This window comes from Alosa alosa, chromosome 3, assembly GCF_017589495.1.
Source record: "Alosa alosa isolate M-15738 ecotype Scorff River chromosome 3, AALO_Geno_1.1, whole genome shotgun sequence".
NCBI lineage: Eukaryota > Metazoa > Chordata > Actinopteri > Clupeiformes > Clupeidae > Alosa > Alosa alosa.
This window is the reverse complement of record NC_063191.1, coordinates 27,784,236-27,797,694: the sequence shown is the minus strand read 5'-3', so window position 1 is coordinate 27,797,694 and position 13,459 is coordinate 27,784,236. Positions and strand designations below refer to the sequence as shown.

At 42.7% G+C, this 13,459-nt stretch overlaps 1 protein-coding gene across 2 annotated transcripts; it reads left to right on the top strand.

The window, feature by feature from the left end:
• The first annotated feature begins 3,425 nt into the window (after window positions 1-3,425).
• Window positions 3,426-11,631, top strand: LOC125292156 (beta-galactosidase-like). 2 transcript variants are annotated; one of them, XM_048239343.1, is made up of 11 exons: window positions 3,426-3,499; window positions 3,989-4,158; window positions 4,396-4,546; window positions 5,820-5,880; window positions 7,490-7,584; window positions 8,015-8,195; window positions 8,902-8,960; window positions 9,331-9,452; window positions 10,141-10,181; window positions 10,429-11,392; window positions 11,569-11,631. In XM_048239343.1, exons 2-10 carry the CDS (start codon window positions 4,127-4,129, stop codon window positions 11,169-11,171), a joined length of 1,485 nt encoding a protein of 494 aa, XP_048095300.1. In that variant the 5' UTR covers window positions 3,426-3,499; window positions 3,989-4,126; the 3' UTR covers window positions 11,172-11,392; window positions 11,569-11,631. The 2 variants fall into 2 exon arrangements, with proteins under 2 accessions (XP_048095300.1, XP_048095299.1); XM_048239342.1 differs by having other exon boundaries at window positions 3,445-3,693.
• The last annotated feature ends 1,828 nt before the right edge of the window (window positions 11,632-13,459 follow it).

Sequence of the window (13,459 nt, the reverse complement as noted above, 5' to 3'; positions counted from 1 at the left end):
GTATTCTCAGGTGGTCACATCTTAGTCCCCAGTACTATTGCATTGTGGGAACAGGTCAGCGTGAAGACCAGAGGGCGGGACATCCTGTCTGTGGGAAGGTCATGTGTGGGTGTTCCTGTCTGGCACCTGAAGTGTGAGGGCGAGCAAAGAGTGCCTGGGTTGTCAGATCCTTTTTCAACAAGTGTGTGTGTGTAATCTGAGATTCTGTATGTCAGTAAATAGGAGAAGAGATCATCTGGTGATATGTCATAGTATACTTTTCCTGATACAGGTGAGTGTGTTTGCTCTCTCTGCGTGTATGTGTGTGTGTGTGTGTGTGGTGTGGTGTGTTGGCAGGCATTAGTATGTGTAGGGAGGATAGCACGTCTGTGTGTGTTGAGGGGTGTTCTGATGATATTCAGGTGATTAATTCACCCTTTGTCAGAATGACTCAACATGTCTACATACCCTTTAAGTGTGACTGTGTGTGTGTGTGTGTGTGTGTGTGTGTGTGTGTGTGTGACCTGTTTACTCAGCAAAGATGAATAAAGACTTCAGTATTGACCAGTATCAGTCTGACTTATTGTAAAGGAATTTATGGAGCGACACACACACACACAGACACAGACACAGACACACACACACACACACACACACACACACACACACACACACACACACACAGTGGGAATGAGAGAGAGAAAGGGAGAGTGATGCAAAATGATGCAAACTCAGCTAAGCTAAAGAAAATGGAAAGTCAAAAGAAATGGGAGAGTGGTTGGGGTGGTTGAAAGGAGACATCAGTACCATAAACAGATCACACACTCACACACACACACACACACACACACACAAACCAGTTTATGGCCTCTAGTCCTGTCAGAGGAGACTGTGGGACTGTGCTGACGGCTCCACTCAACCTCACACCTGCCACCATACAGCTCAAGGCCACAGGCACAACACACACACACGCACGTACACACGCACGCACACACGCACACACACACACACACACACACAAACGCACGCACGAATGCACACAAACACACACACACACACACACACTTGTTGAAAAAGGTGTGTGATGATGGAGGACACCTGGAGCTGGTGCTTAAGCAGTGGACTGGTGTTAGTGAGCGTTGGCAGTTTGTGCTTGATTTGCCTTTTAGTGCTACTCCACACGTCACTGTTTACACATACACTTGCAGGTGGAACAGTTGGAGCAGTTCCTGGATTCATCCATCAATTCTGTGAACTTGTATGTAGGCTATTGACTGGAGTTATGTAGGTGCAAGAGAGTGGGGGTGGGGTTTATTTTTCTCTCATATTTAGGTGCAGTGGTGTAATTTCCTTCCATTATTACAGTTTCTATCTATCTATCTATCTATCTATCTATCTATCTATCTATCTATCTATCTATCTGTCTGTCTGTGTCTGTCTGTCTGTCTGTCATCAGTACTCAGACATTTCAATTCTACCAATTGCAGTGTGAGAGTGTAATTCTACACCTGTCGCTTAACAGATGTTCCAATGGATGGTTATGGACCATGTACAAAGAAAAGAAAATTTTAAGAGAAAAAAAGAAAAGAAAAATGTGAATAAACAACATGAAATGAAAATGTAATAATTGCAATTGTATTTGCAATATATCTAACAGTTTTTCTCAGTCACTTTGGTACATTTCTCAGATCAGAACTGATATTCTCAGAACTATACAATCTTCACATCATTGTGTCACATGTGCACATCAGAAAATCAGTTTCTCATTTCTTTGAACAAGTTGCAAAATGTTGGTATATCCATGCAAATGATTACAATTCTCTGCTGTTTCCTACATTATCAATTGCTGATGTCATGTTGACCAAAATGTATTATAATGGGTCTCTGTTAGTCTCACCCCCCACAACATTTAGGCTATTAGTTTAGGCTATAGCAAGTCTTTACATGCAAAATGGTTGAACAAGTTGTCATAATATGTCAAGCAAGATGATATTTGTTGTGATGTGGATGAGAATTTGTGGCCCAACAGACAGGAACGTCAGGATGTGTAGGAAGACTGCACTCCTTATTCCTACAGCACTACATGCACAGTTTTCCCCAAGGAGATTGTCCTGTGTTCTACTTTTGTTTTCTGTTTATTTTCTTTGTGCTATGCATTGTTGTCTTTTCCTTTCTGTATCACAATGACATGGTCTGTTAACAAATGACATGTGGGCTACAAACAGTAAAAGCGTAAATGTGAATCTTGTCCAGTCCCTTACAACCAAACTCCCATATACTGTGGTGTAACCTACAATTTACAATAATTGTCATTAAAACTTTAGCCATAGTTTACATCATAATATCCCATCAGAGTACTCTGTTATTGACAACATGATTAAGCAATTAGTCATGCTATTCGATTTTTTATATCCTTTTGAACACTTGATGTTGATCAATAAAGTTTCAATCAATCAATCAAACTGACATGTTCATTGACACACATATTTACTTTTGAGCGACGAACTAAGGATTTTGAGCAAGAAAGTGGCTTTTGCAGGTAATCCATGGTGTTCTGCTATTTGTAGGCTACGAATTGTTTTGAGAAATGCTACTGTTTTGCAAATGTCGAGGATGATCGAGAAATGTACCAAAGAGAAAAAACTGTAGGTAATACCAGTAAAAAATTCTCACGTCAAACTTCATGAATTAAGAGGACAACACAGATCTAACAATGCTATATTTTTTGGGGGATAAGCTGTCTTCAATCGATCTACGCAACCTCAGGTTCCACCAGAGGTCGTAATGATTTAAGAATTCATTAGGCTACGCCGCATGATCTCATCTCTATCTACGGCTGTGTGATATGCTATGATATATCCCCATCTGCTGATGAATATATGCAACTACAACTGATGCTTATCCTGAGACAGTAACATTCCTGTATGGTCAAATGTACGTTTTTGTAGGTTGATCAAAAATCATGATAGGCTAACCATGATTTTCAAATCACACATGGACTCTTCCGCTGGAGAGATGGTCATCAGCCAAAACCGACAAAGCAAAGAGATGAATGCGTAAAAAGAGCGGACCTTTGCTGAACTGCCAGCTTTGTTTCGTCGCCAGGAAGACCACAATAGTGATTGTTCACCCCTACAAACACCTCACTACCGTAAGCCTAAACGCTGATGAGATATAGGCTATTCTAGCCTATATGCCTATAGAAGCCTATAGGCCTATGACAATATGTCCTCAGCGCAGAAGATGCTTACAATTCATCATCAACACAATATTTATGGATACAAATTATTATTTTTTTTTATTTTGTGTATTTCTGTATTTAAAATCATATTAAATCAAAGGACGTGGTTGTGGAACCTTCATCTACCTAATCACAGAAAGATTCAGAGTTTAAAATAGGCGGAGTTTAGGACCATGCAGGTGAATAACGTGATAATCACATGACGGTGATTTTCAAAGCCGAAACCCTTCATGACGACTAAAACAACGGGAAAAGGAGACCGCTTGTTACCGTCATGGGGTAATTTCAGTTACCAACCATAACAAGACGATTTTTAAATAGTGCATGTAATGGGCCGTTGTTGCGATTGTATTCATAATGACAAATTAATTAGTGAGTTCCAGTTCGTCTGCTAAATTAAAGTTATGAGTTCAAAAGTTGTTTTTGCTATCGTTTGCCTTACATCCGTCCACCTGGCAAGTGAGACCGTTGCTGTAAGTATCTGCTTTTAGTCTCAAGTACTTAAATTCACATGTCCAGGGTTAGCAATGTTTTTTTTTTTTTTTGTCCAGCATGCTATGGTATGCTTTAGCTTTTGCAGTTTCAACATTTGGTGTTTTGGTCGGGTGCGTCTAGCCTACATGTGATAATGTATTTTTCAGATAAGCAACCTAACATTACAAGGAGTAACGTAACAGTAATATTACGTTTGGCTTGTATGCTAAGTTGATGACAACTTGCTAGTTAGCTTACTTGCTCTGAAGAGACTTTTCCTATTTCTGGTGTCAGGCGTCAGAGTCACGCACTTTCTCCATTGACTACAAGAACAACTGCTTTCTAAAAGATGGAAAGCCGTTCCAGTACGTCTCTGGAAGCATCCACTACTCTCGCATCCCACGGTACTACTGGAAGGATCGACTCCTCAAGATGTACATGGCTGGACTGAACGCCATTCAAGTGTAAGGGCATAGGTCAAGTGAATTGTATATGCCTTTGTGGCACAATGATTGCATTAGTCTAAAGTTATTACGAGATTATGTTTGAAAATGAGAAATTATGCATACACTATTTAATTTAAGTGTAGAATTGTCATGTTTATAGGTTTTAGTTATGACATGATTATGTTTTTCACAGGCATTGCAGACAGTGCGAGTCTGCACACAGGTATTGCAGTGTGTGTTTTGTGTCTGCTGTAGCTATGTGCCCTGGAACTTCCACGAGCCAGTGCAGGGTGTGTACAACTTCGAAGGGGGTCGGGACCTGGAGCACTTCCTGGGCCTAGCCAATGAGACAGGCCTGCTGGTCATCCTGCGTCCCGGGCCGTACATCTGTGCCGAGTGGGAGATGGTGAGCAGTGCAGTGCACTTCCTGTTTGTCTGCAGTCCACTTCCTGTTTGTTTGATCAGCTTCAGAACACCAGGGTCGTGGGATGTGACTGGTCCATTCCTGCTGGTCTCTTCCATTACCAGACAGCAAACACCTTTATTATTAGTGACTGATGATGAAGCAGAAGTCTTCTATCCATGTGGACTTCAACCCTTGATATTGTATTAATAGCTCATCCAAGTATACCATTACCTCAGGAGACAGGTAGGTGACTGAGCCGTGGAGCCAGCCAGTCCTGATTGATGTGGGGTCTGCGCCGGCCTGTTGCTGCCCGGATGCTTTTGCTACTGACGTGTGTTCGCCTGATGTATGTGCTACTGATGTATGAACCACTGGCGTACGTAGTCACTTCACGTCTTAGACACCGTTTACATGTGGTGTTAAAATACGCCTTGTGTGATTGGATTGCAAGTGGACAGCACTACAAGAAAATGACCACCAAGATGCCTTGTGATTTGATCACTCAACTCCTATGCAGAGGTAGTTTGGGATACATTTGACCACCACATACCTTCAGTAGTGTAAACACTAATGCATACTCATGTGTCTCCCACAGGGAGACTTCTAGTGTAAGTGAAGTCAGTCACAATGTCTGAACACAGGAGGTCAGCAACATCTCTGGCTGTACACCTCAGACATGGTGTAAACAGCTGACCACTTGTGATCTGCTCGCCCAAGAGTTCCGTGTTTGGTGTAGCCTGCCTGTTAGAAAGATGCACACTCAGTCAGGGCCCAGGAACAGAACCACACTAGAACCAACCCTGTTTCAGCTCGTCCCACAGAAACTGCACACTGTCCTGGGCGTTGTGTCTACCAGTGTGGTTTATACAGTATGGCCCTGAAGTGTAGTTTTCTATGAGCTCTGGGGTTAATAAGAGAGGAGGATGCTGCTGCGCTCATATCATGGGCATATCATGTGCTAGTGCCTCAGCTGGGTCGTTACAGATCGCTGCAGACTCGGCCTGAAACGACCTCTACCACAGGGCTCAATATTAACTTTTAAAAGTGGTTGCCAGCTTGGCAACCATGCAATCCATGGTTTTGGTTGCCACTTGTGATAATTTGGTAGCCAAGGGCAACCTGGCAACCATTAATGTGGAGCACTGCTCTACAGAGTCTACTCTTACTTTCACTTTCTCTTTCTCTCTCTCTCTCTTTCTCTCTTTCTCTCTTTCTTTCTTTCTTTCTTTCTTTCTTTCTTTCTTTCTCTTTCTTCCTCTCTGTCTCCCCTCAGGGTGGTCTGCCTGCGTGGTTACTGGAGAAGCCAAACATTATGCTGCGGACAGCTGATACAGGTATCATTTCTTCGATCTTCTCTACGCCCTCTCACGCTTCAGTGGATAAACTTGTGGTAAAAAAATCACTACTCATGAAGGCATTAGGGCCTACACAATATGGAACATTGTACGTGGTACACAAATTATGATCTGTTAAGTGTTGGTGTAAACTATGATAACACATGATTACTTAAGGAGTTAAATAGAGATACGTTGAAATTGGAAACATTGGTGAACATTAATGGACATTTGCAAACAGTTTTCTATTTTCCTTTGAGTTCTCAGCTACGGACACTCCCTAACAGTTTGATGAGGTAGTTCTCTACACTCACTAACAGTTTGATGAGGTAGTTCTCTACACTCACTAACAGTTTGAGGAGGTAGTTCTCTGCAAACATATTATGGAGCTGGAGGAAGGTTTAGCGTTGAAGTGTAATGTTTCCACATAATCACTCATTTAATTGTTCAGAGAAAACATTTTCGGCACAAACGTTTGCCAAATTTGAACGCACCTCTGCTCTTTAGCATGACATGCTACTGGTGTTGCAGATTACCTGCAGGCGGTAAGCAGCTGGTTTTGCTGAGTGAGTGTTACAGGCAGGTTTTTGCTGCTGGTGTTGCAAATTACCTGCAGGCGGTAAGCACCAAGCAGCTGGTTTTACAGCTGGTTTTGCTGAGTGAGTGTTAAAGCAGGTTGACGAGCCAAACAAATCAAAAGCCTGGCCGACACAGACGCCACCTATTCAGCACTTCAGGCTATCAAGTCAAGCTGTGCTAACCTAAGACCATCGTGCGCTGTCCAATGTTACAACTGTGCTATCGTGTTGGCCGACACCACCTATTCAGTCTGCGCCAACATAACCAGAAATCATCGCGCACTGTCCAAGAACTGCGCTATCGAGTTGGCCAACACAGAACACAGACACCGCCTATTCTAGCTGCGCTAACCAGAGACCATCGCGCGCCGTCCGCCAACCAGGTTGCATCTGGATGATGATCTGGACCTACAGTCAATGATCTGGAAAAACTTCAGATGGCAAAAAGATGGAAACTTGCGGCAAATTACATTATGATGAAGTAAACACCATTACTTTAACATCTTTGTAGTTCAATGTATTGCTTTGTTCAGGGTCTGATAGTCATATAAACATGCCATTGATGGTGTTAGATGGTATTGGTCATGATTACAAAAATAGTTATTACAACTGGTGATAACAGCACTAATATTGTTAGGTCAGCTAGATCGTAGCTTACTGTTAACATCACTGTCAATCAACCACCAAAAGTATTTCTGGGATAAAATATTGCAAAGCAATTTGGTCACTGTTATGCTCTTAGTTGTAACATAGTCTAAACGTTTGCATATCATATCAAAACATGAAATAATAACGTTAGATGCCATACACTATTATTAGATAAGTAAGCTTACTTACATCCAGCTGGATGGGTGGTGTCCTTTTTTGCTTAAGGTTTTGAATTGTTTGGCCTCCCATATTTTTGCTGCTGGTCTTGCAGATTACCTTCAGGTGGTGAGCAGCTGGTTTTGCAGCTGGTTTTGCTGAGTGAGTGTTAAAGCAGGTTTTTGCTGAGTGAGTGTTAAAGCAGGTTTTTGCTGCTGGTCTTGCAGATTACCTGCAGGCGGTAAGCAGCTGGTTTGCCATGCTGCTGCCCAGGATGGAGCGGTGGCTGTACAGCCAAGGGGGCAACATCATATCTGTGCAGGTAAACAACAAACAAACATATAAATAAATACATAAGTAAACAATCAAACAGGTAACCGGAAGGCGGAGCTTCAGAGAGATGGTGAAAAAGCATACATTGATGACTCAGTAGTTTCCCCATGTTAAGGGCACTTTGCCATACCTTCTTATCAACTATCTTTAAAGTATACTGACTGACTGGTATTTAGCAGACGCTTTTATCCAGAGAAACCAGTGGTCAGGTGGTGAGGTTACCTCTGCTCTGCGATGGCCACATATTATGGGTTGTATTAATGATGATCTAACGTACAAAAGATTATAAACACAGACCGAGATGGAATAAGCACTAACATCAAGCTGTAAGAACAACCAAACACGATCGCCTCCATCTGAAACTGAATAAGAGTGACGTTGCCTACTACGTTGCCTACATTTCCTGTGGGCTATCCCAGGTGGAGAACGAGTACGGAAGCTACTTCGCCTGCGACTACAACTACCTGCGCCACCTGCGCACACTCGTCCAGAACTTCCTGGGCGAGGACACGGTTCTCTTCACCACCGACGGGAACACGGACCGCGAGATGGTCTGCGGAACCCTGCAGGGCCTTTACGCCACCATCGACTTCGGCACTGGTGAGGAGGAACGAGACCGCAGGGGAAGGGTGTTTTGAACATGGCAGGCTTGTATAGTCTAGTCTCCTATTTGCAGACACTTAGATTATAAACAAACTCTCAGTTCACACTCTGTAACCATAAACTCAACAGGTTATAGTTATGGTTAGGGGTTGGGTTCGGTTGAGGTGATGTTCATTGTTAAGTAATTGCTCAACAATTTTAAAGACTGAACTTGAGTTTCAACTAACTAAATGTAAGGTCCCTGTTTAATTAAGGCCAGCAGTGTTTGGAGTCAGAGGGAGGGGGGTGTCTCCATATCAGAGATGTTCAATCTATGCCAGACATCTTTACAACACAAATCTCTTGCCAGTGTCAACACAAAGTTTGTGGTCTTTGGGACAGAACGAGGTGTTGAGCAACTATAGTGGCTACTAAGAGATAGATGGATAGAGAGTGTTAGTTCATCATTATAGAGAAATTATCAATTAGCAATGGGAGTTGTTAAGTGTTAATTAAGTGTACATGAAAAGGGAGATCCTGATGAGGTAGCTAATGCTAGAACCGTGTACATGGAAAGGGAGATCCTGATGAGGTAGCTAATGCTAGAACCGTGTACATGGAAAGGGAGATCCTGATAAGGTAGCTGATGCTAGACCGTGTACATGGAAAGGAAGATCCTGATGAGGTAGCTGATACCTTTTATAATATTTTTTTTTACATTCAGACACCAACATCAGCACTGCCTTCGATCGCCAGAGGAGGTTTGAACCCAGAGGGCCGTTGGTAAGTCCACTCATCATCCAACTCCAGCTGAGGTACCTATGCCAGCTGTGGCCGCTAGCCCACTGACCGCCTGTATGAAGACAACATGACAACATTGTTCCCTGTTCCCCTTCGCTCTACAAAATGTCTGTGCTGTGAGTTAGGTCAGAGATCAGAGGTGGACAGTGGGTACTGTGATCTCATTGGCCCAGGGTACTCACCTTTGTCTTCAAACAAGACTCTGATTGGATGAAATGAAAACATGTGGTCTCTCCAGCCCCGCCCACCCTTAGATCTCGATTACAGTGAAGACTATCTGTCTAATCTACCATCTGCTGTGAGGAGTTTCTTACCTGTTGATTTCTCACCTGGCGGCATACCTGTCGTGCAGGTGAACTCTGAGTTCTACACAGGCTGGCTAGACCACTGGGGTGACCGGCACGCCTCCGTGGACGCGCAGAAGGTCAGCAAGATGCTGGGGGATATGCTCGCCATGGGGGCCAACGTCAACATGTAAATCACCCCAGAATGTATAAGTATAAGTGTATATATACTTTTTTGATCCCGTGAGGGAAATTTGGTCTCTGCATTTAACCCAATCGGTGAATTAGTGAAACACAAACAGCACACAGTGAACACACAGTGAGGTGAAGCACACACTAATCCCGGCGCAGTGAGCTGCCTGCTTTAACGGCGGCGCTCGGGGAGCAGTGAGGGGTTAGGTGCCTTGCTCAAGGGCACTTCAGCCGCGGCCCACTGGCTGCTCACTGCCTGAATGCTCACTACCTCCCCCAAATGTGATCGTGGACGTGCCCTAAACATCACCATCTCCCGATTGTATGATTGTATAAGTCGCCCTGCAAGGTTTAACCTTACCCTTAACATATTTGTTTTACCTTTGATGCTAGACGTTAACCTGTAGTTCAAAATCTCTCTCCCTACTACATACCTGTCCACATCACCTAAAAACGTCCACAGCAGCCTGCATTTCAAATATACACAGGAGTGTAGTGGGAGGTGGGAGATTTACCTATTACTACTACTACTTCAACGAACCAAAGCAGCAAACACGAAATCACCAATAAAACCACCTTTGTGCGCAACAAGTAGGCCTTAGTAGCTAGTGCGTATGCCCTGTTGATGCTAATAGCTGATTGCTGCTCTGCTGGTTTAAGTGTAATATGCTGTGTTGTTTCTGCAGGTACATGTTTGAAGGAGGAACAAATTTTGGCTACTGGAACGGTAGTACCGTTGTTCTGTTTTCTTTCTGTCGACTACTTACTGAGAACTAGATTGCATTACAGTGGAAGCTCAAGTAGCTCATGTTTGATTTAGCTATTTCCTCTTTTTTGTAGTCTTTGTAATGTATGTCCACATAAAATGTGTGTATAATAATAATAATAATAATAATAATAATAATAACCGTATAGCTGTAAACAGTATAAAAGTAAACATGTTTAAAACCCCTGTCTATCTGTGCTGCTGCAAGGTGCGGACCACGACTCCAGGTACCGCTCAGTGGTGACGAGTTACGACTACAACGCCCCTCTGAACGAAGCAGGAGACCCCACAGAGAAGCTACTGGTCATCAGAGACGTCATCAGTAAGGTAGATATCGGAGACGTTGACGTTGCCAGTAAGGTAGATATCGGAGACGTCATCAGTAAGGTAGATATCGGAGACGTCATCAGTAAGGTAGATATCGGAGACGTCGTCAGTAAGGTAAATATCGGAGATGCCGTCAGTAAGGTAGATATTGGAGACTTCATCAGTAAGGTAGATATCGGAAACGTCGTCAGTAAGGTAGATATTGGAGACGTCGTCAGTAAGATAGATATCGGAGACGTCATCAGTAAGGTAGATATCGGAGACATTGACGTTGCCAGTAAGGTAGATATCGGAGACGTCATCAGTAAGGTAGATATCGGAGACGCCGTCAGTAAGGTAGATATCGGAGACTTCATCAGTAAGGTAGATATCGGAAACGTCGTCAGTAAGGTAGATATCGGAGACGTCGTCAGTAAGATAGATATCGGAGACGTTGCCAGTAAGGTAGATATCGGAGACGTCGTCAGTAAGGTAGTTATTGGAGACGTTGCCAGTAAGGTAGATATCGGAGACGTCATCAGTAAGGTAGATATCGGAGACGTCATCGGTAAGGTAGGTGAGTACTGTTGGACTACTGATGAGGTAGCTGATGCTAGACTGTGTACATGGAAAGGGAGATCCTGATGAGGTAGCTGATACTAGACCGCAGCCTGAAGCTTATCTGCCTATTTACTGCCCTGAATTTCCCCTTTCCCTGAATTTCCCCTTGGGGATCTTCTATCTATCTATCTATCTATCTATCTATCTATCGGTTCTTTGTCGTTTCCCAGTTTCGGAAGGTCCCTGAAGGTCCCATGCCTCCAGCCACGCCCAAGATGGAGTACGGCTTTGTGACGCTTCAGAGGGTGTGTGTATTTTCACATTTGTAAGATCTTGGACATCAGCCTGTGCCTAGACGTTTTGATGGCCAAATGAATTCCCATAATTCCTTAAAATGTTATCTCCAGCGCGGCCCATGTGTTTGTAGTTGTTGTTGTTGTTGTCGGGTTTTATTGTGTATGTATTTGTTGGACATTGTCAGGTGGGCAACACCAGTGGCCTGCTGGACGTCTTGACCCCTCAGGGCCCTGTGCAGTCCCACCAACCCCTCACCTTCGAGGAGATCAAACACGTGAGCGACATCCACCAGTAGACCAACCACACTACCCAATATTTACCACTACACTACTAAATGACCGATACATAACCCTGCTTAAACTTCTCATATTTAGCCATGTTAATACTGAGTCATGCCACTGAAGACCTTACCTAATTTAATACTTAAATAAATATGCCTTAAATTGACTGTTCAGGACAGGACTGCAATATGAATACTGTACCTTGTTAATTAATTAAAAGTAATTAATTTGTCCTTATTATGACAGTTTGCATATGTTTGTGGTATTCTGTATTCTATTTAGTCTAATACTGGTATCTTTAGGCTATTTGAATTTACTATAAACTGTTCATTTTAATGTAATGTTTATTGATGTCGTAAGTGGCTTTGGACAAAAGCATCTGCTCAATACCATTAAACATAAACATAATGCTGTTTCCCTCTAGCTTTATGGATTTGTGCTGTATCGAACCAAGCTGCCGAGGAGCATTCCAGACGGCCAACCTCTCATCTGAATGGCATCCTCTGAATGGCATCCCCTAACGGGTACAATCATTTTGCCTCCTCTGGATAACGGGGATATTGGTTTAATCTTCATTTGTAGTAATGGCTTTTACCCTTGGCTTGTAGTAATGGCTGGATATTGTGTTTAATCCTTGGCTTGTAGTAATGGCTGGATGTGTGTTTAATCCTTGGTTTGTAGTAATGGCTTTTACCCCTTGGCTTGTAGTAATGGCTGATATTGTGTTTAATTGTAGTAATGGCTGATATTGTGTTTAATCAACTTGGCTTTGTAGTAATGGCTAGTAATGGCTGGATATTGTGTTTAATCCTTGGCTTGTAGTAATGGCTTTTACCCTAATTTTGTAGTAATGGCTGGATATTGTGTTTAATCCTTGGCTTGTAGTAATGGCTGGATATTGTGTTTAATCCTTGGCTTGTAGTAATGGCTGGATATTGTGTTTAATCCTTGGCTTGTAGTAATGGCTGGATATTGTGTTTAATCCTTGGCTTGTAGTAATGGCTTTTACCCTTGGCTTGTAGTAATGGCTGGATATTGTGTTTAATCCTTGGCTTGTAGTAATGGCTTTTACCCTTGGCTTGTAGTAATGGCTGGATATTATGTTTAATCCTTAATGGCTGGATATTGTGTTTACCCTTGGCTTGTAGTAATGGCTTTTTACCCTTGGTGTAGTAATAGCTGGATATTGTGTTTAATCCTTGGCTTGTAGTAATGGCTGGATATTGTGTTTAATCCTTGGCTTGTAGAAATGGCTTTTACCCTTGGTTTGTAGTAATGGCTGGATATTGTGTTTAATCCTTGGCTTGTAGTAATGGCTTTTACCCTTGGTTTGTAGTAATGGCTGGATATTGTGTTTAATCCTTGGCTTGTAGTAATGGCTTTTACCCTTGGTTTGTAGTAATGGCTGGATATTGTGTTTAATCCTTGGCTTGTAGTAATGGCTGGATATTGTGTTTAATCCTTGGCTTGTAGTAATGGCTGGATATTGTGTTTAATCCTTGGCTTGTAGTAATGGCTGGATATTGTGTTTAATCCTTGGCTTGTAGTAATGGCTTTTACCCTTGGCTTGTAGTAATGGCTGGATATTGTGTTTAATCCTTGGCTTGTAGTAATGGCTTTACCCTTGGCTTTGTAGTAATGGCTGGATATTGTGTTTAATCCTTGGCTTGTAGTAATGGCTGGATATTGTGTTTAATCCTTGGCTTGTAGTAATGGCTTTTACCCTTGGCTTGTAGTAATAGCTGGATATTGTGTTTAATCCTTGGCTTGTAGTAATGGCTGGATAATGTGTTT